The sequence below is a fragment of the Abramis brama genome (assembly GCF_963993115.1).
Source record: "Abramis brama genome assembly, chromosome: 16".
Classification (NCBI taxonomy): Eukaryota; Metazoa; Chordata; class Actinopteri; order Cypriniformes; family Leuciscidae; genus Abramis; species Abramis brama.
Genome location: NC_139978.1, coordinates 22,837,484 through 22,862,598, shown reverse-complemented (window position 1 = coordinate 22,862,598; position 25,115 = coordinate 22,837,484). Strand labels below are relative to the sequence as shown.

Here is a 25,115-nt window from a genome sequence, read left to right as displayed (position 1 = left end):
TATTAATCCCATAATCCTCAAAAATTGCTAATGACATCACTATGCTCCCGTGCAACAGTGGCACGAGCCGTGGACGGGTCCTGTGGTGAGGTGGTTTACTTTGCTGTTATGGATTCTGGGTGTGGTGGAGCCATATTGAATATTCAGGTTCAGCTCACGTGCGCATCATTTTAATTAATTCGCGCTCACCAGGCACAGACTTGGTGTGGTAACAGTCTCGCCATGCTCAGCACAGCACACTCCGCACAATTGACACCATATGCCTTCACCCGTATCTCAAGTGCTCTGTGTGTCTTGAAGAGGCGGTTGCATTTTGAGAGACAGATTAGTGTGTGTAGGTGTCAGAAAAAACAATGCTTGAGATTTGTATATACAAAGAGACTGCATTATTTAAACCTCACTTTCTACATACACCCACGCTTATATAGATGTATATAGGCTAGTGAATAAAAAATGGCCATCACAGTATGTGTGCGATTATGTGCCAGTCACTCTCTCTTGTGAATATGTATTATAGCCGCCTGCCCGTTCAGGCCCAGCCGTGACAGATGCTCACTGGGCCGAGGAAACCTGCTGCTCTGGCCACAGGGGAGGGGTTAGTGGGGTGAGCAGAGAGGACAGTGTTGGGGGGGGGGGGGCAGGGAGGGGGTCTGCCGGATGCAAACAATTACAGATCAACAGTGCTGGTGAGACACGAAAACAAACCCCCTCTTCTTGATGGAACGTACCCCCTACTCTTGCCGTTCCCATGGTAACTCATAGAATAGCTGTGGCCTTGCAGCTGACAGCTTACCTGAATGTGTGTGAGTGTATGTGAGTTAAAAGACCCCAGGTGTGCTCTGTGAAGTGTGCGCCCCTGTAATCCGCAGGCTGGATTTTTGGGGATTACAAATCAGCCCATTAGAGCTAGAACTCTTCTCATCTCAAAACCCGCACACACAAAGGCTGTACAGAAGAGACTGTCTTTTTTTAGTCTCATGCAGATAGGCGGCTTATTAATCATTTTGTGCAACGCTGTTTAGTGCAAAGTTGATGCAGGCATGAATATAACAAGATTGTGCTTGATATTAAAGCACTGTAATATTGGTTCTTGTGGTTTTGGACACAGAAATGCGTGAGACTGTCTTTTTTTTTTTTTTTTTACTCACTTTGAATTCCAACTTCAAAATCTACAGATATCAACGCCTTTGAGACTTGAGCTATGGATCTCAGCAGTCAGCAGGACATGCAGGACATGAGCGCTGTCTGTGAAAAGATCAGGTGCTGTACACTCATTTTTAAATGGTTCAGGGATTTTTTTTATTTATTTTTTCAGTCTTTACATTGTTGCATTCACATCTGATCCAAGATATTCATCAGATAAGGTTTAATACATTACCGTAGAGATAATTTCATTTGTGTATGTGTGTGTTCACATTTACTCCACATTTACTCCAAGATATAGTCCAAGGTCACTGGTTCTGAAGATTTTTACCCCGGGTAATTTTTGCATTCACATTAGATCCAACATATTCATGAGATCACCAATCTGTAACTGGCTTAGATAAAAAAAAAAAAAAATTAAAATGTTTACCTGGGTAATTTTATGAATATTGATCACATTTGATCCAACATATTACTGGTTTAGGGATTATTGTTTTAAAATGTTTTTCCTGGAGTAATTTGAAGTATCTTTGTTGCACTCACATTTGATCCATTTGCATTTATGCATTTGGCAGATGCTTAAAAGTGACTTGCTTTCCATTCTTTACTAGTGACTTTCATGCATTCCATGCGAATCAAACCCATGGCCTTTACTGTTTGAGCTACAGGAATGCTCATATAAATCCTTATAAAATGTTCATTCACCAGTGTGGGCATTGAGAAATGCTGAAATTCAGATCATATGCATTTTCATGACATGCAAGGATTTGAATTATGGGCTCTGCTTTATTTTGGGAATGATGACTCTAAATATGATTGCACTTCCCAGAGGGTGTTTGGCGAGCGCTGAATTGCAGGCGTTACCCATCAGTCTATCACTCAGGTTTCACAGAGGAAGCTCTCAGTTATGGGAATCCCTCTCCTCATCACTTAATGTGATTTAGGTCTGCCGTGACTGTGTGATATAATACCATCAAGCGTCTAGACATAGGCCTACACACAGGCATGCCCGCAGAAAGAGACATGAATCTCATCCTCCACAGTCTATGAGGAAAATTCGCAAATCATTTTTTTCCTGCTTAGACATCACTGGTGAATGCACAAAGAAAGCACAAGTCCTTTACCACAGTCATCTCTGCTCAGCTCAGACTACAGCAGCACGAGAAAACAGTGGGGCGCGAGGGCAGCTTATGGAGAGAGAGAGAGAGAGAGAGAGAGAAAGGGCGTGCGCGCGCACAGTATAATTGAGCCGTATGAATTTTTCAACATTCGTGGATTTGTTCCAACCGTGTCAGTGGCAGGCAGACTGCGAGACACAGATTGGTTTTTGTAACGCGCAAGTCTATTTCTGACTAAGCGTGGATTTCACATCCGCCATACAGGGCTGTGACACGCGCCTCTGAAATTCACCCACATGCAGTGTGATTTAAAACAGGAAAACAAAAATCATAGTTAAAAAAATGTCTCCATGTCAAACAATACATTTAAAACATGACCGTGTCTGAATAGGAGGTAGAGCTGGCAGAAAAGAAAAAGAAAATGTGATATAAATGCAATACATTGAATGGAAAAAATACGCCTTGGGAAATCGAAAACTGAATAAGGCATGACGTCACAGGTGGACAACATGATTGTTACAGCTACAACCTTGTTTTATGCAGTTTATGGCTATAACACAACCCCCCATACGTTGATATTGGCTACAGTTTTTTTCGCACACTAAAAATAAAGAATATGTTTGGTATTTTGCTGATTAAACTTTGTTTTTTTTATGAAGGCCTATAGGCTAGTTCATCATATAGCCTAGGCTATATTTAGAAATATGTATGATGATTAAATTGGTATATGGTAAAATTTTATTGTGCTAAAGTTTTTTAGTTCTTTTTTTTTTTTTTTTGCGCATTACATTGTGTTTTATATATTTTTTGTCTTAGCCATTGATCAAGGGGAAAGTCACTCGTTATCCACTGAGACATCATCGTGTGGCTTTCTGTTACAGGTGTTAATATGGAAGATGTCGCCTATATTTTTAGATATAAAAGGTTGGTATTAACAGTATATCATTTAAATAATCTGTAGATTTATTGAGTTTTTATGGATATACATTCTTCCGTTTTCACGCGTCTAATTAATTATATCGTTTTTCATTTTGATATTGTCACGCCTGTAGTAGGCTACCTCTCCAGCGGTGGACATGGCGTCATCTGAGAGGAAACAGCCTTGCCCACACTGGAACGAACCATTCCCGTATAAGTGAGAGAGAGAGAGAGAGAGAGAGAGAGAGAGAGAGAGGGGACAAGAGAAAGAAAGAAGCGAGAGGGGGAGGAGTGAGGGTAGCACCGGGTTCGCTGTGAGCCATGTTGGATGTGAATGAGAGATGCTGCGCTCGTGTCGCTGCTAGCCGGAGCTCTACCAAACACCGAGAGTAGATGCGAGCTTCCCGGGATCACCGAGCGACCGGGGAGCACGGCGGAAGGAGTCGGGCGGTGGTGAATGAGGTGGCCACTTAGCCGGCGTTTGGAGAGAGAAAGAAAGACACTTCGGTTCAGAGAGAGGGGAGAAAGGGGAGAGAGAGAGAAAGGATTTCACCAGACTAATGGCTGCACTGCTACTGGACTTGGGCTCGCTTTCGCCGCTGTTGTTTCTCCTTTTCCTCAGCTCTTTGTTCACTGTTATCCCGGGGAGTGCAGCAGGGCCGTGCTGCCGCTCTCAGTGCACCCACCCAGCCCCCGGAGACGCTCAAATCGCCAGCCTGCCCGACGGAACGGTAGCGGGGGCTCTGGCTGGGGGCGATTGGAAGATCCACCCTGCACGGACGGTACGGTCGCATAGACGGGAATTGCACTGCTTACGGTCAAGTGCAGTGGGAACCTCCTCAGGTCCGTTGAGTACGGATTACCGGAATTCTAGTACATGGGTATCAGAACCGGCGGCGCACACCGGACGCTGTCATCCCCAGCCTTTTTGGAGTAACGGTGGCAGCGGAGAGAAGGGCGTTGTTTCTCGTGTTCTCGCCTCTCCGGTTCAGTATGGCAAAAAAAGGACTATACAAAGGACTAGAACGCGCTCGCGGCCACAGACGCGCCTCGACACGGGGAGGGTTGTTGTACAAAGCTTGTTGGATAACTCTAGACCCGCAGATAGCAAATCCAGGCCTAAGCACTGCCCATGTCACCCAAAACGGGAGTTTGCCGCTGCCAAGACATCAACTCGGTCGTTATTAAAAGCCCATTCTCATTCTAATGTGGTTTCGGACGCCAATAAATTGCACAAAGCGACAGCGGACCGTCCCCTTTCAGGCACCCTGAATGTTATCGATCTCACCAGAGAGGGCTGGAACGGGTCAAGCTGTGAAAATACCCGCGGGTGCTCGGAACCGTGCGCGCGGCAGCTCTCTCTAGGGCTTGGAAGCGAAGCAAGCAGCTGTCTCGAGTCACACCGGATCACAGGTTGTTCTGAAAGGCATCCAGCCTGGCACAGCAGTAACTGGCACCGGTTCAACATTTCTCTGGGGCGCTACGCTGTTTGTGAAAGGCAAGCAAGAGAAAATACAAACACCACATATTCAAATAACAGCTCAAAAGTACAATTTGTGCATGCAAAGTCTGATCGGAATAGTCCATTGAAGTATTCTTGTACACTCAAACGGACTGATGCTCGGGATTTAATGACACAGGCTGACTGGGTCAGAACTGGGACTTGCTTTGATGACAGAAAGACTCATTATAATAGATCAACTGGGATCAGCGCTGCTCCGTCTTATATCGGTGATGTACACAACTCTGACTCATCTGCTACTGCCATTCCCAGGGGTCATAATGCATCACATATCTACCTCTTAATCGAGCTAAACTTTCCTAAACGTTCTCGTGACTCACACATTCACATGCGAGGCAATCACACAGAGCGCGCGAGAGAATATTCAGCACCCGTTCAGTGGACAGCGCCAGTCTCCGTGCATGATCTCGCTTACTCGAGTGACTTTACTGAAAGTTTGTTGCTGAGGAATTGGAACAGTAACAATAACAACAACTGCGCCAAAAATCGTAATAATAACCACAACAACAGCAGCAGTCCTGGCGATCAAAATGCAACTGAAACTCAAAATGTTCCTGGCAATGAAGAGCGCGACTTTGTAAAAAGGGAAAGCGCACGCTCTCCTTCTCCTTGCTCCGGTGCGCGTGCAGAGTGTGGTGACTACAGCGCCGACGACAGCTTAAGCGCCGATGGGGGAGCCACGCGGCCGCAATTAAAGTCCGGTAAACGGGTGTCATTACAAGCTGAGGGTGTCAGCCAGCAAGAAGAGCAGCTGGAAGCCGCGGCTGAGTGCGGTAGGAGGGAGGCACAGATAGAGGGCGGGGTGAAAGGGGAGGGAAGGGGGGAGGGTGACAGACAGCATGTAGAGGGAGAAAGGGAGGAAAGCATAGAGTGGGTAATTGCAGAAGACACAAAGGAAGAGACAGTGTTAGAAGAGACAAATTTACTGAGAAAAGGTCAAGGCAATGGCACCTCTCAGTCCGAAAGAGAGAGTGATGAAAACAAAGAGGAAATGTATACTGAACAAAATGAGCTTGCATATAGTGTAAATGGGGTGAGAAACACACGAAAAAAGCAGTACAGTGAGAAACTAAAAGCTGTAGAGACCGATGGAGTCCAGAGAGGAGAGGAGCAGGAGTACAACGAAGAGCAGACAGGTATCCCTCCTGTTGGGCGCTCCCGTAGAGCTGCTAATCGACATCCCCATTTCCCCCAATATAACTACCAGGTTCAGGTTGCTGAGAACCAACCTCCTGGTACCTCAGTCATAGCTATGACAGCTGAGGACCCTGATGCTGGTGAGGCAGGCAGACTCAGTTACAGCATGGCCCCTTTAATGAACAGCAGGTCCATGGATTACTTCCAAATCGACCCAATTACTGGCCTTCTCGCCACCACACACATTCTGGATCGTGAACACATGGACTTGCACTACTTCAGAGTTACAGTCACAGACCACGGCTCACCGCGCCTTTCTGGAACAACTATGGTGACCATAACCGTGGCTGACCGTAATGATCACTCTCCTGTGTTTGAGCAAACAGAGTACCGCGAAACAATTCGAGAGAATGTGGAAGAGGGATATCCTATTCTACAGCTGCGAGCAACAGATCTTGACTCAACGACAAATGCCAATATACGCTACAGATTTATTGGAGAAAGTGCACCTGTTGCACGCTCTGCTTTTGAGATTGATCCACGATCAGGCTTGATCACAACACGAGGTATTGTTGACAGAGAAGCAAATGAGCGTTATACATTGCTGGTGGAAGCAAGTGACCAGGGGAGAGAGCCGGGCCCACGGTCAGCCACTGTTAGCGTCCATATCACTGTGTTGGATGAGAATGACAATGTTCCACAGTTCAGTCAAAAGCGGTACGTGGTTGCAGTTAGAGAGGATGTTCGACCACATTCCGAAATCCTCAGAGTCAGTGCTTCGGACCAGGATAAAGATGGGAATGCTGCTGTGCACTACAACATAATCAGTGGGAACAGCCGAGGACAGTTTGCTATTGACAGTGTTACTGGAGAAATCCAGGTGGTCGCTCCGCTTGATTTTGAGACAGAACGTGAGTACACACTGCGACTGCGGGCTCAGGACAACGGGCGCCCCCCTCTCTCCAACAACACTGGAATTGTGAGTGTGCAGGTCACCGATGTCAACGATAATCCACCCATCTTTGTATCCACACCTTTCCAGGCTTCAGTGCTGGAGAGCGCTCCTATCGGTCACTCCATTCTCCACATACAAGCTATTGATACAGATAATGGTGACAATGCACGCCTGGAATACCGTTTGACGGGGACTGGCACAGATACACCGTTTGTGATCAACTCTGCCACTGGTTGGGTGACAGTGAGCTCAGAGCTAGACCGTGAATCGGTAGAGCACTACTTATTCGGTGTTGAGGCTCGAGATTATGGCGCCCCACCTCTTTCCGCCACAGCTAGCGTTACGATAACAGTAATGGATGTTAATGATAACCGACCAGAATTTCTACAAAAAGAGTATTACGTTAGACTAAATGAAGACGCAACTGTTGGAACAAGTGTGGTCAGCGTAACCGCAGTTGACCGTGATGTGAATAGCGCCGTCACATATCAAATCACCGGGGGAAACACACGTAATCGCTTTGCCATTAGCACAGCCAGTGGCGGAGGACTTGTCTCCCTAGCACTGCCTTTGGACTACAAACAGGAACGTCGCTACGTGCTAACAGTCACTGCTTCTGACAGAACTCTCCACGACACCTGTCAGGTGCACGTCAACATTACAGATGCCAATACACACCGGCCCGTGTTCCAGAGCGCTCATTATTCAGTAAGTGTGAATGAGGACCGGCCTCCTGGCAGCACCGTGGTGGTCATAAGTGCCACAGATGATGATGTTGGAGAAAACGCACGTATCACTTACTACCTGGAGGACAATATTCCACAGTTTCGTATCGACCCTGCATCCGGAGCGATCACACTTCAAGCCGAACTAGACTACGAAGACCAGATGACTTACACTCTTGCCATCACTGCTCGTGACAACGGAATCCCACAGAAATCTGACACTACATATGTGGAGGTCAACGTTAATGATGTAAATGACAACGCACCTCAGTTCCAGAGCCCCAGGTATCAGGGTGGAGTCAGTGAGGATGCTCCACCTTTCACTAGTGTCCTACAGATCTCTGCTACTGACCGTGATGCTCATGCCAATGGCCGTGTCCAGTATACATTCCAAAATGGAGAGGATGGTGATGGCGATTTCACTATTGAACCGACCTCTGGGATAGTCCGAACCGTCAGGAGGCTTGACCGTGAAAGTGTTCCCTTCTACGAGCTGACTGCATTTGCCGTGGATCGCGGTGTTCCACCTCAGCGTACACCTGTACACATTCAAGTCAGTGTTATGGATGTCAACGACAATGCTCCTGTGTTCCCTGCTGATGATTTTGAGGTTCTAGTCAAGGAGAATAGCGCCGTTGGGTCCGTCGTAGCTCAAATAACAGCGACTGATCCAGATGAGGGCCAAAACGCTCAGATTATGTATCAAATTGTGGAAGGCAATATTCCAGAAATCTTCCAGATGGACATTTTTTCAGGGGAACTCACCTCTCTAATTGACCTTGACTATGAAACACGGAACGAGTATGTAATCGTTGTCCAGGCCACGTCAGCGCCGCTAGTTAGTCGTGCCACTGTGCGCATTCGACTGGTTGACCAAAATGATAATGGGCCTCAAATGCAAGACTTTCAAATCATCTTTAACAACTTTGTATCCAATCGATCCAACACCTTCCCAAGTGGGGTTATTGGACGAGTTCCTGCCCATGACCCAGATGTTTCAGATCGTCTCTACTACACTATAGATCGTGGAAATGAGCTGCACCTGCTGCTGTTGAACCACACAAGTGGGGAGATCCGCCTCAGCCGGAAACTGGACAACAACCGACCATTGGTGGCCCCGATGCTCATCACCGTCACTGGTAAGACCAAAGAAAGAGGGAAAGATGTGAGGGAGAGGGGGAGGGAGAAAGAAAAGGAAGAAATGGGGAAATGAAGCAAGGGCTATTAAGGTCATGAGGATGAAATCAAATCAGGTCAAATTGGTTTTGCTAACTCTTTTCTTCAGAGCTCTATTATGAAATATTGCTGAAGGCAATGTGTCAGTGCAGAGTCTATGTAAGTGGCAAAATGGAAAGAATAGAAGATATCTTTGGAGAGAGCTGACCCTTGACTTGCATTTTTCCCTCTAAAGGCATTTAGCGATCAATGTAAATGACTTTATGCTGGCTCGATCTCTTACTGATATTAGCAGGTAACAATACCCTTCAGAAGTCTCAGTGGTAACATGAGAGAGTGTAAGTGCTGAGAGGAGCATTGCTTGGCCACAACAGCTGATGTTGTTGATGGCATTGCTGGGAAGTGTACATAATTATGGCTTTTGAAAGGTTATAAATGGTGATTTGTTATTTACAGACAAATTTATCAAAATGTGTGGGTTTTTGTGGCTGTTTTGTATTTATTTATCACTTAGAAAAAATGTCCTACTTGACTTGAAAAATATTGCTGATTTTATTATTTACCTTACCTGGCAGTTTGTGTGCGTGTGTGTGTGTGTGTGTGTATAGGTTGGGGAGTTTGTAAGACTGCAGTGTTGGACAGCTCAGTTACCCTCTGGTAAAATTCTAACTCTCTCCTCTGAGGAAAGCACACTTCCATTTCCATCCCCCTCTTGCTCTTCATTCCTCATTCTTTTTCTTGCTTCCTTGCTTTCTATCCCTTTCTTTCCCTTTTTTCTCACAGAATTTTTTTTTCTGTTGGGTTAAATAGTATAAATATGTGTTTCTAAATGAGTGGAGCAGCTTATGTATTGTTTGACTTTATCAGAGTTTTGATGTCCCAAGGGAAACGGAAGGTTAATTTGAAATATAGTATTTCCTATGAAATAATTCCTTTATATTCCAATTCACCCAGAGAAACAGCAGTTACAGTTTCCTAATGAGCACAGATCATTGTCTGTAAGATGAGATGACATGGTTTGAAGCTCAATGTCGCTTTTATCTTGTTATTCTTGTATGGATGTGATTAGTTGTAGTGCTTATTTTGCTATGCTTTTAATGATGACAAAATGCACATTTGAGGTGTAGCCAAAATCATATTGGTCTCAGAGATAATGCATGTATTTCAAAATAAATATGTGTGTGTGTGTGTGCATACTGGTAAATGTAGTTTAATAGAGGATTACATACAGCCCTCTTATCTTGCATGCTCTCTCTCTCTCTCTCTCTCTCTCTCTCTCTCTCTCTCTCTCTGTTCTACTTTACTTTGAGTGTAATAGGACGTCCCTAGGGGAAGCCTGGCTTTGGAAACAAACGAAGCACAGTAATCAGCTGTCAAACTAGTGCCCAAGATTTTGTGTGTGTGTTTGTTTAATCAGATGGTTGAATATTCGTTCATGCAGCCATCTACATTGTTTATGCCTACATCTGGGTTTGTTTGAGCATATTAAGTTTGTGTGTTTATACACATGTGTTTTTGAGTGTGTAAGTGTTTGTAGTTGAGTGCCTTTTGGCTGATGGAGTAGAAATATATTTCCATGTGACTAATTCCAACTATGAAGGGCAAATACATCTAAGCATTTCACTTTATTTTTGTGTGCAAACCACACATACAGTGACCCATGACACCTGGGGCCTGTTTTGGTCATGCTAGGTTTGTAATTTCAGTGTTCAGAAGTTTGTCAAATGTGAGAGGTGCTGTTGTGAGAATTTGTCAGCATGTCAAGTCAAGTCACCTTTATTTATATAGCGCTTTTTACAATACAGATTGTATCAAAGCAGCTTCACAGTGATAACATGAAAATAGTACAATAAAGTTTGTTTCTAGAAGAAAATTGCGTCACCGTCCACCTTAAGTAAGGCAGATCAATAATATTGTTGAATATTAAATGTCCCCAACTAAGCAAGCCAAAAGCCAAGGCAACAGTGGCAAGGAACCAAAACTCCATCAGGTGACAGAATGGATAAAAAAACCTTGGGTGAACCCAGGCTCAGTCGGGGCCAGTTCTCCTCTGGCCAACGAGCGAACAGTGTATGATTATGATTCAGGAATGATGTTTTATACAATGTTTAATAGGGAGCCAATGCAGTGTTGACAGAACGGGGCTAATACGGCAATACTTTCTGGTTCTAGTGAGAACTCTAGCTGCTGCGTTTTGGACCAACTTTGTTTATTAAGCATGCAGGGCAACCACCCATTAGAGCATTACAATAATCTAGCCTTGAGGTCATGAACGCATGAACTTACTGTTCCGCATTTTTCATTGAAAGCATATGTCGTAATTTAGATAGATTTTTAAGATGGAAGAATGCAGTTTTACAGATGCTAGAAACGTGGCTTTCAAATGAAAGATTGGTATCAAAGAGCACACCCAGGTTCCTAACCAACGACGAAGATTTGATAGAGCAGCCATCAATTGTTAGACAGTATTCTGGGTTAATAAAAATAAAGTATTCTGTATTCTGTATTAAAAATAAAGTATTCTGTATTCAATATTCTGGGTTAATAAAAATAAAGTGAAATGCTTGGGTGCAGACGTTTTTTGCCCAATAATTAGAAACTCTGTTTTTTCAGAATTAAGTTGTAGGAAATTACTAGTCATCCAGATTTTTATATCAGCAATGCATTCCGTTAATTTTGTGAATTGGTGCGTTTCGTCAGGGCGCGTAGAAATATAGAGCTGAGTGTCATCAGCATAACAGTGAAAACTAATTCCATGCTTCCTAATGATATCTCCCAAGGGTAGCATGTACAGAGTGAACAGCAACGGTCCTAGTACTGAGCCTTGTGGTACTCCATACCAAACTTTTGATCAATACGACATCTCTTCATTTACAATACGACATTACTTCGTTCATTTACTACAAATTGATAACAGTCAGATAAGTATGATTTGAACCATGCTAGTGCAATTACACCAGTGCCAACATAATTTTCGAGTCTATTCAAAAGAATGTTGTGGTCGATGGTATCGAATGCAGCACTAAGATCCAGTAACACTAATAGAGAGATACAACCATGATCGGATGATAAGAGCAAATAATTTGTAACTCTAATGAGAGCAGTCTCCGCACTATGATATGGTCTAAATCCTGACTGGAAATCCTCACAGATATAATTTCTTTCTAAAAAGGAACATAGTTGTGAGGATACTGCCTTTTCTATTAATTTTGACAGAAAAGGTAGATTTCAGATCGGCCTGTAATTGATTAATTCTCTAGGATTAAGTTGCGTTTTTTTAATAAGAGGTTTAATAATAGCCAGCTTAAAAGTTTTTGTTACATATCCTAGTGACAAAGATGAATTAATGATATTAAGAAGAGGATCTATGACCTCTGGAAGCATCTCTTTCAATAGCTTAGTCGGTAAAGGGTCTAACATACATGTAACATACATGATTTAGACGATTTAACGAGTTTAGACAATTCTTCCTCTCCTATAGCAATGAATGAATGAATTTTTTCCTCAGGGAGACTACAGTGCACTGTCTGATGTGATACTGTAGTAGACGGTTGCATAGTTATAATTTTCTCTCTAATATTATCAATCTTGTAAGTAAAGAAGTTCATAAAGTCATTACTGCTGTGCTGTTTGGAAACGTAAAGCAATCTTTAGTGGCAGAAGTGATAGTTTACCATATTTATAACACAGAGTCGGCTTTGCCACTTTGGCTAAATTAAGTATACATGAGATTAAATAATGATCTGAGATGTCATCGCTCTGCTGCAGAATTTCAACGGCATCAACATTGATTCCATGTGACAATATTAGATCTAGAGTATGATTACGACAATGAGTAGGTCCTGACACGTGTTGTCTAACTCCAATAGAGTTTAGAATGTCTGTAAATGCTAATCCCAATGCTTCTTTTTCATTATCTACATGGATATTAAAATCACCAACAATTAGGACTTTATCTGCAGCCAGTACTAACTCTGATAGAAAATCAGCAAATTCTTTGATAAAATCTGTATGGTGCCCTGGTGGCCTGTATACAGTAGCCAGCACAAACGGAATTTATCACTTACGCTAGATAATGTTACAGAAAGCACTATCACTTTAAAAGAATTATATTTGAAACTAGACTTCTGAGTAATACTGAAGATATTGCTATAAATTACAGCAATACCTCCCCCTTTTCCTTTTAAACGAGCCTTGTGGTTATAGCAGTAATCTTGTCTAAATTTATCTGACAGGATTTACCTGATACATGTGCATGTATCAGGTTTGTTGTGTTAGGTAGTGAAACCTGAAAAAAATATACTATACTATACACCTATACTAGTGGCCTACAAAACCTATGTGTTTATTTCATGTTTTTGTGAACTGGTAAAAGGTATTTGCATGTTTTCCTACGACCCCAGCAAGAATGGCATCAAACACACTCTCACAGGCAGTTATTTCTAACAATCCCCTTGTGCAAAACAAGCCTAAAATAAAGTTCACTTTAGAATGGGTAAGGGAGCTAGATTATAAAAGATTAAAAGGGTCTGAGAGAGAAGTAGAGAGAAATACAATGAAGAAAGGAGAAATGATGGGTTTAGGGAATGTGTATAGGAGGAAGAAGAAAACAGACTGAGGAAGAGAAGATAACAAAACACTGAAGTGTGGAATAGAGACTTGGGAAATGGAGGGAGGTGGGGACTGACGAGTGATTGAACAGAAGGAATAGAAAGAGGAAAGACTCGCTGACTTCGCTTTGAACAGCTGAAGGAAAATTATTTCAGATGAAAGAAATGGAAAATTGCCCTCTTTGAAACCAACCATACTGCTCTTAACATGCTTTATATTGAATGGCTGTATATGAAATGCTTCTGTTTGTATTTGTGCCTGCACTTAAAAATCATCTTCATAACCAGTATTTTGATCTGGTTTACCAGTAAAATATAAAAATTATGTTTTAAGCATACATTTCACAACATTTTGAAAGTTTTGATAGATAAAACAAACAAACACAAACAATTTGTCAACAGGGTTAAAAACTTAATTTAAGAATAATTTAAAAAGAATAACCATTTTATTGATACCATAAGATCACATACACTACCATTCAAAAGTTTGTGGACAGTAAGATAAACAAAACAAAAACAATTTGAAAGAAGCCCCTTGGGTTCACCAAGGCTATATTAATTTGATGAAATACAGTAATATTGTGAAGTATTATTACAATTTAAAGTTAAAGTTTTCTATTTTAATATATTTTAAAATGTGATGGTAAAGCTGAATTTTCAGCATCAGCATATGATCCGTCAGAAATCATTCTATTATGCTGATTTGGTGCTCAAGAAACATTTCTTATTATTATCCATGTTTCTTATTATTATCTGTTTAGCTCGCCTCTGGCCCGCCTATATCAGATACACCGATGTGATTGGTGCAGCTCGGCTACAAGGGCATAGTTAATGAGCATGACTCGCTGAGCAAATTAAAATTGTGCTCTCGTGAGAACTCTGGATTTCCAGGGTAGTTGAAAACAGTTGTGCTGCTTAATATTTTTGTGGAAACCGTGATATATTTTTTCAGTATTCTTTTCAGTAAAGAGCATTCTTTACTTTTGTAAAATTATAAATGTCTTTACTGTCAGTTTTGATCAATTTAATTAATCCTTGCTGATTCAAAAAAATATTACTGCCCTCAAAATTGTAAATAGTGTACAATATAGAGCAGTTGTTTAGGAGTTATAATCAGGGGCTGAATAGAGTATCCTTTAAAAGTTCTTTCAGGCAATCAACTCTCTTAACGGTAAAGTGGACTTGAGATTGTATATATATAAATTTACTCTGGGACCTGTTAAATTTAGCTATGTAAGTGTAGATCAGTTTATTGAGTTGGTATTTACAACAATACAATATGTACAACATGTCCCTGGATCAACATCTTTGTTGATCCTGGAACAACATTCCAATCAACCAATCCGATTTGAGGGACAAGTTTACAGTTTTATGTTAAGTTTAGGCTTGCAACAAGGGTTAAGGGACTACTACCTCAGTGTTATTCACATATCATTTCCCTCTGATTCTAAGAAGTTATGGGTAGGGATTGGCACTACATTTTCGGGCAGGAAAGTTGTTCCAGCATCAACAAAATAATTCTGTTCATAATTATATATCTTGCCTGGCAAAATCACGGTGACTTCCACTGACTGCTAATGTCAGATGCCATAGACAGATATTAAACAAAGAGCAAGTAAACACACACACACATGCTGGTGATTTGACTTATCCTCTGTGGGATCTCGAATGTGTTGATTTAATCAGCATGAATAATAATATTTTCCTGTTGTAAGCTTCATTAATCATTTAAATAAATGTTTTGTTTTGTTTTATTTAGATGATGAGTTACCAGTGTGTTACCCCTGCACATGTTGTGGCCATTTAGAGTAATTACAATTATTTCCTTGTCAATTTGCCACAATTGCTATTATTTGTTTGACCTCAGTGCTTACTGGAATATGACAAAAAAAATGATAGACAAGATAAGAAATTGGTGATTTGCTTCCGTTGTGTTTTGCGCCATGTGCTTTTCTAGTGCATTAGTTTAATGGCTGCATGGTGTGTTAAAGTGAGAGATGGGGACTGTTTTCGGGAGGTCAGTAGGGAGTCACTGCCTTATAATCCCGTAATCAAACCAGCTGCCTCCTCGCACCCTTCCCCCTACCTCTCCTGTACCTCGTTCTCTCCCCCCACACCTTCTTTTTGTCTGTCTTTTCCTCATCTCAGTCTCCCACAAACACACATTCCCGGATCTCTTGTCTGCTTGATATTGCCTTCATCTTTCTGACGTCTATGTAAACACTCCTGCTCCCCTGCCTACATCCTTCCTCTTCTAACCCATTTCACTCTCTCCATCTCTCTCTCTCTCTCTCTCTCTCTCTCTCTCGCACAGGGTGGCATTTCATCAAAGGAGGATATAATCTCCTTAGACACTGAGACATCCAGTGACATTAAAAACTTCAAGCCACGGCTGTCGTCCTCACGCATTGTAGACACTCACACATTGCGCTTGACAAACACGACTTTATTTCTCCAGCTATTAGAGCAGTTCAGTCAAACACTTCATCACTGTGGAAAAACTGTACAAATATTTTGAGCTAAACTGTAATATACAAACAGTACATGCAAACACTGTTTGGTGTGGTGAGCCAAGCAGGATTAAAGGATCTTTAAAGTGCCTCAATTATGCTTTTTCAAATACTACCTTATATGCAGTGTGTAGTATAGCTGTTTGTGAATGTAAAAGATCTGCAAAGTTTTAAAGATCAAAGTGCGCGACAAATAAAGTTATTGTCTCCTAAAAGAAGGACTCGCTTCTGAACTGCCGTAATGAGTCGTCAGCAATTCAAGCCTTATTTCCTGTTACAAACCTACGTAACATCGTAACAAATTTGCATAATGCCAGCCTGTGATCTTCATTGGCTACCTGCGAACAACGTCTACTTTAACCCATGCTCATTGTAGTTGTACCAAAGTGTACATTTTTGTACCCTAAATTTAACAGGATTTTTTTTTTTGCACTGAAATTGCACACTTTACCTTTAAGAATGCCAATTTGTTATACATTTGGGTTATGGATTAACATGGCAGGCGTGGCTGAGTAGAAAGCATGTTTTGTTTCTGTCTGTGTGTTTGAGAGAGAGAAGTGGGGGATGGGATGGAAAGTGTATTTTATGAGAAATGCTTATCAGCATGAAAGGTATGACTTTTAAGTGGATGACATTATGATCTAACGTCTCTCTTTCACCCCTCCCCCCTTCATTTTATCTTCTGTGCTTTTATTCTTTCCCATCCCTGACTCCTTACCAGCCTCCAGCAGCCTCACCCCAAGCTCTCTCTCTCTCTCCCTCCCTCCTGCTCAATCTCAATCATTTCCTCTTCTCTTCTCTTCCTCTTCTTTTCTTTCATTCAATTTAAATCGACTTTAGAGTGACTTGCTGCCAAGACCATATTCATGCACTTAATTGCAAAGACATTTTTAATGTATTCAGGGGAAAAAATCATTTAGAAAATGGAAAAGCAACTGTGAAAATGTCATCATTGTTGTACAAACAGCAAGGACATTCTGAATAACACGATTCAGAATTGTTTGGACTGGCAGGGTGTTAGTGGTACTGGAGTATCAAAGTCCTTCAAACACTAGCATGCTTCACTGGTCACTATAATGATAATAGTGCAATGGTGTGTATTTTCAAACTCACAGCCCAATAAGTGCTGCATGGTCCAAAATTAAAGCCAGTGGCTGTAATATTTGAACCCAAACAAATATGGATGTATAAAGCTGAATGTCAGGAGACTTGTCAAGAACTTGTCTGGGTAATATTTTACCCTCCAAAAGAAAAAGAAAAAAGCCCAAATTTAGGACCATTAAAATAATGCATTGGGGCATTATTTTCATGATAATTAATCAAATTTCCCTCAACTGTCATCACTTTAATACAGATCAACGTCAACAATGACATATTATTTAAATATATAATTTATACATCATAATTGTATTTGTTGGACTGGATTTCTGTATTGTATTGCACTGTATTGCTGTATTGTTTTACAGTAAGAAATTATTCTTGCTGTCACATTAGCCAAAATTTAGCCTGCAAAACCAAGCAGCTGTCTATTGGTCAATGCTGCAAATTTGTGTGGAAAAATAATGCAACATCTGCATGGGGAAATGTTTGCTCTTATGCGAAATTTTCGATCAATTGAAATGACTGGATTTCACCCGCAAAATGTCGCTAGTGGTAAAGGTAGTCTTTGCTCACAAAATGAAAATAATACACACTGAATGAAACACAGTAATAAATAAACCTGGTTTTAAAAATCAACTACAATTTCTACATACAAAACATAATGTCTGAAATGCAATCTGGACATGTTTACATTGGGTTCACCCACACATTTTCTGATCAGTCACAGAAAACCTTGAATCTTTTCATTATTTTCTCTTTTCATCTTTCCAGTTTGCTCTCTTTTCAATTCTAAACAGTCTGTGACTGTGTATATCCAAAGTTGTATGCACTGAATATGCATTTGTGTGTGTATGAGCATAAAGTACGTGTGCATTTGATGGACACATGATTCACTGCGCAGCATGTTGCTAATTTCACAGTCAGTGAGCTGTAGATGAAATCACAGGCTGTACTGACACCGACCCGACTTCATGTTGAGATGGACCTCTGAAGTAGTACAACTCTCACAGCAGCATTAAAATGTTTCACATTACAATAAAGTAAAACATAGACTGTGACTATCAGAGAAACTGAAGTGGTGTTTTGATGGAGCTGTCAGACATGTTCTTATCACTTATCTTACAAACTAAAGTGATTTGACATTCTGCTTTTACATATACTGTGATACAGGGCAAGGCTTGTCATTTTTATGCTTATTATCTCTCCTTAACTCACTTCATCTTCCCTTTGTCTCATTCTCTGTGTGCTTCTCAGATGGCATTCACAGCGTCAGCGCTCAGTGTGTGTTGCGGGTTCTCATCATTACGGAGGAGATGCTCAGCAGCAGCATCACTGTGCGACTCCAGAACATGTCCCAGGAGCACTTCCTGTCCCCGCTGCTCACTCACTTCCTGGAGGGAGTGTCAGCAGTGCTTTCAGTCTCTCCTGATGATGTGTTTGTGTTTAACGTGCAGCCGGATGCAGATGCAGGAAAGGTGCTCAACGTTAGTTTCTCCGCGGCATTGCCGGGAGGGCAGTTTTTCCCATCAGAGGCTCTGGAGGAGCAGCTGTACCTCAACAGACCTAGACTTAACACCCTTGCACATATGGAGGTAAAACACACACACACACACACACACACACGCACACACACACACACACACACAGTATTTAGACATTTAAACAACATTTAACGTATGAATTTCATTGTATTAGATAAGGTAATACAAATCTTTATAATTATCTATAATTTGGTTGTCTTTTGTTAAGGCTGCATTTATATAATAAAAGAGACTGTAAAAATAAGCACAGTGAAATTGTGAAATATTATTACAATTTAAAATAACTGTTTTCTGTTTTAATTTATTTTAAAATGTAATTTATTCCTGTGATGGCTAAGCTGAAATTTCAGCATCGTTGAAATTGATCCCGCACATGATCCTTCTTGCTGCTCAAGAAACATTTCTTATTATTATCAATGTTGAAAACACTTGTGCTGCTTAATATGTTTGTGGAAACCGTAAAACTTTTTTTTGTTTTTTTTTGATGAATAGAAAATTCAATAGAACAGCATTTATTTGAATTTTTTTTTTTTCTTTACTGTCTCTTTAGATAAATTTAATGTGTCCTTGTTGAATAAAAAAAAAATCTTCCTGACCCAAAACTTTTGAAAAGGAAGTTTAAAAATGTAATAAAATAAAAAAAACTTTTCAAATTGACAAAAAAGTACATCTAAAGTTATTTATTCAATTCATAGTTAAATGAAACAATAAATTAATTAAACTTTACTTAAAACATTTTTGCAATTGCAAATTTATTTTCTTCATCTTTTTGCCAAATACTTTTCTTTATTCATTTGCCAGTTGAGTTTTGATTTTTAAAAAAACATGAGAGCAACCAATAAATGTTTGACTGAATTTTAAGACACGCTGAATATATTAATAATTTATAATCTCTTATAATTTTGTTGGGAACTACACACACAAGTTCACACAAACACTTAAAAGCACCTTTTGTTGTGTATTACGGCAGGTTCTCCCATTTGATGATAATGTGTGCTTGCGTGAGCCATGTCAGAACTACATGAAGTGCATCAGCGTCCTCCGCTTCAACAGCTCTGCTCCCTTTATCGCCTCCCCTTCCACGCTGTTCCGGCCCATCCATCCCATCACAGGCCTGCGCTGCCGCTGCCCAGCCGGATTTACCGGAGATTACTGCGAGATTGAAATAAACCTGTGTTACTCAAACCCCTGCATGAATGGAGGAGTGTGCGCTCGCAGGGAGGGAGGCTACACATGCATCTGCCGAGAGGATTACACAGGTGAGAGTGGGATTGTGTATTTCAGTAAGAGATGTGTTATTGTGTCTTTCTAGGTGATGGGGAGTCTTGCAAAGACTTGCAATAGAACGCACTTTGCGGTTTATTCTGGCCAAGAATCGCCCACTTATGGCTGGTTCACACTGCCAAAACATACAGCAACATTTCAAATGTGCACTAAAGTTGGCTGTTGGATGTACAGTAGAATGATGAGAATCATGTTCATACTGCCCAACAGACAGCAACGGATCCAACAAACCCAACAACATTTGGCATTTGATGTTTCTTGGTTAGACAGGAAAATAAATCTTTCATAGATTTGATGATAAGGTATAGATGCAGATCTTCTAATTACATTCCAATTAGGTTCTGATTAACAAATTAGTTAACAAATTCAATTTGATTTAATTCATTTTCAGATATATCAGTTATAATGTCCATTTTGTATATAGTATGTATGAAAGAAATTCTCAGCTAATGCTTTAAATTATTTAAGGAACCTTCTTACTTGGTAAAAATACGAATTTACGGTAATTAATAATCTTAAAACAGGGTCCAAACTATGGAGTTCGATTACTATTTATTTATATTAAATTTAAAAATAGTAAAAACAGCTCTGTGGATACCAACTGAAGTAAACTTTAAATTGCATTTCTAATGTAAAACAGTTTTTTATAACAATGTGTAAAATTATAAAAAAAATTACATTAAACTCATGAACATGAACTACTTGGAGTGGCATGTTGTAGAGTCAAAGGTTGACTGGTTGTCTCCACGAATACACTGTCCAATGGCATTTTAACTTGATTGACAAATCAAGTTAATAAAGAAAAGCATTTGACAAAACAAGAAAAGCAATTGGAAAATGGACAAAGAAATGCAACTGGCCATAAATATTTATTTTTTCAAATAATTTTTTTTTATTAATGTATTATTTTAACTACATTGTAAAACATTAAATTAAACAAACTGTTTTAAATATATACAATTTTATTTTTAAGTGTCACTCCTAGTCCTTTATCCACCTTATTTTTCCATTCAGAAGTAAGCTGTTTTCTGCGAATGTGTGAGACTTTCGATTCATTAGCCGCTATAGCGAAAAAACGAGAAGAATATCAAAGTGCAGTAAATGGAAAAACTGCTTGCGCAACAAACCAGTGTGTTTATAATTAAATAAGAAATACCAGTTCGCACCGGAAGCCAGGAACATAAAATTTACAAATGGCCGCGCCCGCTCTTACATAAAAAATAAGGTGGAGACTTTTGGACTTCAAATACTGGTAAAATAACAAATAACGAGTCTATAAATAGATTTGTTTTGCTGAGGGCAATCAATCTTGGGATTTTCATTATTATTGATTATTGAGTAATCACTAGTAAGGAATATCACGATTAATGATAAAATCAATATTTTAACCCAGCCCTGGCCATGTGTGCCTCCAACGTTTCCAAATCCAGTTACTAGTTGTTCCAAAGAGGCACTCAAATTGTGCAGCAGCCTGCCAATCAAACATTGCCAGTTTTCTGTTCAATATGCATCAGATGGCCAGTGAAGGGGCTGTGAGCGGTCCGTGGGCGCAGCATCTGATGCGGAGACTAGACGGTGGTGCCTGGTGGAACAGCACAACCGCTAACCAGTTTGTTTTTCAGTGTGTGTGTAGCCATTGGGGTTGAACAGACCTAAACTCTCAGCAGTGAAGTCATTCTGAAGTTAAATGAGCAACTCTTAGTAATACAAAGGCTGCAGTATGAGAGAAAGTGAAAGAGAGAAAAAGAAATCCAACGGAAGGATGAAAGCAGGGGCAGATGCAGGATCCCCCTGAGGGCTGTACCATGTGTGTGGGGGTTGGGTAGGGTGGTTTAGCCCAAGAGAAGAAGAATAGCTTTGATGAATTAAACATCATTTGAACGAAGCTGAGAGAATACATTACCAAATAGTCTGGATAGGTACAGGGGAGTGGAGCGAAACAGAGAGAGGAAGAAAGAGGGTGCTCTTAATAGTAAGTCAGGAAGTGAACAGCTGGAGAAAAGAGAGAGAGCGAGCACCAGACACAAATATAAAAGGATAAAAGTATCTAGAGACTGAAGATAGAGAGACTAAAGATGGAGAGATATTTGCAGAGAGGGTTTTAGAGCTTTTCCCTGCTGGTTTTTAAGTGATTTAGAGTCAGCTGAGAATCAATGGAGATTTGTTTAAGTGTGCGCTGGTGTGTGTGAGAGCATGTGTGTGTACGTAAAAGCTCACCTTTTGTCCATGTCTAGATAAGCGCACTTGAATTCTCTTTGCTTTTATGTAGGTGAATATCTCTGTGTGCTATCGCTTGTATTTGTTGTGGATATGTGAAGACAGTTCTATTTTTTGTTTTTGGACTTTAAGATGAACTTGTATACCTCATTGTGAACTGTGAGAATGTGTTTGTATTTTTGAGTTTGAACATGTTTGTGTGTGTGTGTGCGTGCGTGCGTGTGTGTGTTTTCTGTCAGTTCTGGTTGAGAAGTTTAAAGAAATTGCTGTTGGTCTGTGTGTCAGTAAGTGCTCTGTGAGCAGGAGCAGTCAGTGTGAAATGTTTTCTCAGAATAGGACAAACAGTCCATATGGTTTAACTAGGACCAGGGGCGTAGAAACACTTTGAAAATGGAATTGGCAAACGTGTTAAATACTAATTAAACATTCTAAAAGCAATTTCATTAAATTCTTATGATATATCTTGCAATATTGGAACACTCTTTCTTATACATTCAGCACCTCTACTTACAAGAAACTATATAATTAAGCTGAAGATAAACACACATTTATTTGCAAAAACATTCTAAGATCTTTATGATACAACTAGATAAAACTAGTAAGACAAAGATAAAACAAACTTTAAGTTTCATAAGCAGTCTCTCATACAGACTGGTAAATAGATAGATTACTATGTTAGGGTGATTTTGAATGATCAACATATTGATTGTATTGAAATTTGCCATGATTTTATGCTCACTGTCTGTCTGTAATAATCACATATAGATAAATTGCAAAAGAAAGTAGGCCTAGCTAATTATTAAATTGTTGTATTTATATAGGCCATAACAACAATTTATATTACTTCATGTAACATTAAATAATGAATACTGGGTTTTCTCTTTTATGAAATATATTTGTGATATATTTTAGTTGGTAATATATTTGAGTTGGTGTTCAGGTTTCATGTGTTCAGTGGTTTTCCCTGCTTATATATTTTTATTCTGGGCATAGCGACTTATTTTAAGTTGGCTTTTGAATATTCAGTGCTGCTGTCAAGAGGAATGTGTGCTTAAATCCTTTTCCCTTTGCAGGTGATATGCTTGTAAGCTATGATGAATATGCAAATGCCTCTTGTTGAATATGCAGAGAACTCTCAGTCTATGTAGCCAGTAGGATAAAGGCTGGACGGAGCTTCTTTAAATCTGCAAGTCCATGTGTCTTGTGGGTTTTGGTGTCTGTTTATATATGTGTGTGTGTGGCTGGTTTGTATTCATATTGAGCAGTTACTTTAGTGTAAACATTGATAGTTTGTTTGCATGTGATGTGTGTCTGTCCATATGTGTGTCCTGAGGCATTTTGCTGTATGTGTGTATATTTCTGTAGTGGGTCAAAGTTTGAAGTGCTTTTAAAGGCAGTATTTTCATACTCCCACTAAAGGGAGGCTGAGATGTCTACATGTGTGTCTGTGCCAGAGGTTTGTACATGCATGCCCATTAATGTGCTTTATTTAACCAGTGCCAGAGGCTCACCACCAACACAATGCTGGAACATCACTATGCCAGAATTTGGCTCACATTTGGCTCAGCAACATAAAGCCTTAGGGCATGATCTGCTGATGTTTCAGAACCCAAACAACAAGCTGCTTTATGAAGGAGTGTGTGTGTGTTTGTCTGTTATTGGTCCATTGGGGTTTCCCCGTCTACAGGTTTTTACAGAGTTTATACACATTGCTAGAATGTGTGTGTGTGTAAGCTAGATCCCTGCTGATACAGTGATGGTACAATTGTTTAATCTTATCAAATGATTTTAAGCAGTTAATGTGCAGCTTTTCAAATTTTACATAAAACTGTGAGAAATGATTCATGGATCAAGTAAAAATAGAAATGGTAATGTGGTTTAGTTCCATTCGCTCCCTGTTCCCAGCATGCACTAGGGCATGAATAATTATTAGGGTTTCATTTTGGAGTGTTTACCAGTTTTATTTATATTTTGTTGCTGGTTTTGTTGTCACATTTGGTATTGTAAAATCAGATCTGAATGTGAGGGGCGGGTTTTAAGATCGAAGAAGTCTGGCAAGTCTGTTGTTTTACTGGAAGATACTGGAAAATAGATTCCATAGATTTTAATTTCATGCCGACTTGAACAACTCAACTTTAACTAAATAAATCATTTTAAATTTCATCATAATAGGTGTGTGTTAAATGGACAGATTTTGAGTCCTGACAACTTGACATTTTAAATTTAGTCAAAGTATTTAGTAAAGAAAATTGGGATGGCTGATATTAAAATTCTGGCCAATACCAATAAGCCATTTTTTTATGCTACTGCCAATAACTGATACATGTAAATGGCCAAAACTAAAATTATGAAGTATTTTGTCTAAATAAATCAAAATAAAATGCTAACAATTAAAGTCAATCATTTTAAATGCAACAACTGAATTTACATTATAATATATAAAATGGATATTTCTTTTGAGATTTACTAAACAGTGTTATTAAATATTAGGGTTTTTAAAAATGATCTTCAAAATATCAGCACCTAATTTCAAAGATCAGCATCTAAAGATCAGCCAAATTTAATTTATCAAATATCAATGTATGCATGTGTATATTTGATATGTTTTCTCTGTCTGTCTCAGGCGAGCGTTGTGAGTTTGACCGGCGTGGTGGACGATGTGTGGCAGGCGTTTGTCGTAACGGTGGTACGTGTCGTGAGCTCTCCGGAGGGGGATTCAGGTGTGAGTGTCCTGCGGGAGGTTATGAGAAGCCCTACTGCTCTGTCACCACCAGATCCTTCCCGCCAAAATCATTCATGATGTTCAGGGGGCTCCGTCAACGATTCCACCTCTCCATCTCTCTCTCGTGAGTACATGCATGGACACACCTGTTGTGTAATTTAAAGGCATGAAGTCGAATCTTTAGTCATGTGTCAAGTCCAAAACTATGACAGAAATAACCAATTTTGTATTAGTAGTATAATTTAGAATTTTTTTCTGAGATAGGAGAGATTAATTAAAACAGTACAAATGTAAATATTTGTATTTTTATAGATATAAATATGAATGTATATATCATAAATCTTATTTCCCTTCTGTAATCTATTTCTCACATTCTCTCCTCTCTCTTTCATGCTCTGTTCATGAGAAAAGCTCCTTAGCACTCTTCTTTCATCCT

General features: G+C 40.0%; 1 protein-coding gene across 3 annotated transcripts in view; it reads left to right on the top strand.

Annotated features, from left to right (window-relative positions):
• Positions 1 to 3,457: 3,457 nt before the first annotated feature.
• celsr3 (cadherin, EGF LAG seven-pass G-type receptor 3) overlaps positions 3,458 to 25,115 on the top strand; it is a 49,920-nt gene continuing 28,262 nt past the window's right edge. For all 3 annotated transcript variants that reach the window (XM_084087460.1, XM_084087461.1, XM_084087459.1), the window contains exons 1-4: positions 3,458 to 8,657; positions 18,170 to 18,507; positions 19,427 to 19,715; positions 24,581 to 24,803. In XM_084087460.1, coding sequence (XP_083943586.1) covers positions 3,740 to 8,657; positions 18,170 to 18,507; positions 19,427 to 19,715; positions 24,581 to 24,803 — 5,768 coding nt within the window. In that variant the 5' untranslated portion in view covers positions 3,458 to 3,739. The remainder of the gene's footprint in view (positions 8,658 to 18,169; positions 18,508 to 19,426; positions 19,716 to 24,580; positions 24,804 to 25,115) is intronic.